General features: G+C 29.0%; 1 protein-coding gene across 1 annotated transcript in view; it reads right to left on the minus strand.

Annotated features, from left to right (window-relative positions):
• Positions 1–1796: 1796 nt before the first annotated feature.
• The window catches only part of LOC108973952 (origin recognition complex subunit 3), a 3344-nt gene continuing 3146 nt past the window's right edge, over positions 1797–1994 (minus strand). Inside the window, exon 5 of the mRNA XM_018941502.1 lies at positions 1797–1940. Within this exon, the coding sequence (XP_018797047.1) occupies positions 1844–1940 (97 nt within the window). The 3' untranslated portion in view covers positions 1797–1843. The remainder of the gene's footprint in view (positions 1941–1994) is intronic.

The raw sequence follows: 1994 nt of genomic DNA on the forward strand, positions 1-1994 counted from the left end.
TATTTTTTATTCTATATTTCTGAATTATTGTTTTGGAAAAAAAGCCGAGCGCTCAATTGCCATGTAAACTGAAATTTATATCTTAAAAATTAAAATTCAAAAAAAATAGCAGAAAAAGAATTGCAAAATTTTACGTTATTTTTATTTACTTGAAAAAAAACGGAGGAAAATTGAGAGTTATATGCATATTTTCCTTATTATTTACCAAATTTTTTCATTATCTAAATTAATTTCATTAGTAATCGGTAACAAACGCACTTTTCAAAAAATGTTTCCAAAATTTTTAGGTTATTTTTTTACTTCAGTTGCGCTGTGGAACTTCAAAAAGCCCATCAAATCAGTTTAAATACAAAATTACGTTAAAACTAAAATCACATAAACTTGTACTAAGAAAAAAATCTTAAAAACAATTGAAATGTAACTACTACAATGTGCTTTACTTATTCAATAATATTGAGTCATATATGCAGAAATATATACTTGAATACATAGAAGAAAATAATAAAAGCATAAAACTATTAGCAAGTAAATGTACAATGAAAGACTTATTGTTTACATACAACGCAGAACTTGCCTTGATTTCATCAAAATATTTGTAGAATACTAAACAAAAGTGCATTATTGAAAAGATTGAGGTTAGTTGAAAGCCAAAACTTGAAATAAATAAACAAAATTTCGCCTAGTTATTTAAGTATATATTATATAAAATAACTGGCGTATATTACATATATACATTTAATAATTTATTTATATATATAAAAGTACATAAATACATACTACATAAGTATACAAGCAAGCACTGTAAATAAAAAGTGTAAATGTTATACCGTACATACATACATACATACACACAAAGCACAATGAAAATAGATTTGTGTATATTGTAATGATAAATATATGAAAATAACTAAATTATTAATAAAACTGCAAAGAAAGTGTGAAAAGTTTAAAATAGTGGTTGTTAATTATTGTGTTTTACACGGTGTGAGTCTTCAAAGTGGCGGTTGTTAAACAGCTGAGTGCTTCAAGACTGGATTTCATTGTAAGCTGATTATGTTTTTTTTTACTGTATTTTTGTTGTTTTAGCTATTACAAAGGTTTAGTCTAGTGACATTAAGGTTATGAGGAACATTTTCGACAAACAGCCGATTCTACGTTAACGGAATTGATCGGCGATCTCAGCTCGTTTGGGTCGGTAAGTAGTAAATTAAATTTTTTTTCCTTGAAGCAATGATATTCGCCTCATCCATGCTGGAGTCCAATCCGGGACCAGTGGATTTTTTTCAGGTTAGGAGCATAGATTTAAGATTCAAGGGTACTTTAGTATTAGAAAACCCTTCTTTCTGGGTTAAGTGACTTTAAGTGAGCTGAAAGCGTTAGCAGGATTTCACGTTGTTCTATAATAATATAATGGAAATAATACGGAAGGAAATCGCCTTGTACGAGTTTGGAGTGAATGAAAAATTGGCACATACATATGTCTTGGATAAATTACCAGTAACCATTCTCGAGGATATATCAATTCACGCTAGTGGTTCTACATAACAGGAAGGGACCAGGATTTTTATGCCGCCGATAGTTATTAACACTGTATAATTCCTAAAAATTATTTAGTTTATATGTTCTTCCAGTAAAACAACAAGGTCAATAACATTTATATCAGTAAATACTATAAAAACACCGTCCTTCATTTTGAGCTGAAGAAACTGTGGGCGGGGTTAATCACGTTTCGCTAATGGAAATCTCAAAAATAAAAATAAAATGTGTACATTCATAAAAAAGTATTTTATATTTCAAACTTATTTCTAACCCAAAATACAACAATAAATAATAGCATGATTGACTACCATGTCAATCGCGTAGCATGATCCGTTTTGCGTTTGGACATTTTTATATAACCCAGGAATTGGAGTTCGGCGACAGCGCGTGTAAAACGAGCTCTGCAATAAAACAAGAAGAATAAACGATAATTTACCAAAAAAATATTTAAAAAA

Source organism: Bactrocera latifrons, unplaced genomic scaffold, assembly GCF_001853355.1.
Source record: "Bactrocera latifrons isolate USDA-ARS-PBARC rearing strain unplaced genomic scaffold, ASM185335v1 scaffold_111, whole genome shotgun sequence".
Lineage (NCBI taxonomy): Eukaryota > Metazoa > Arthropoda > Insecta > Diptera > Tephritidae > Bactrocera > Bactrocera latifrons.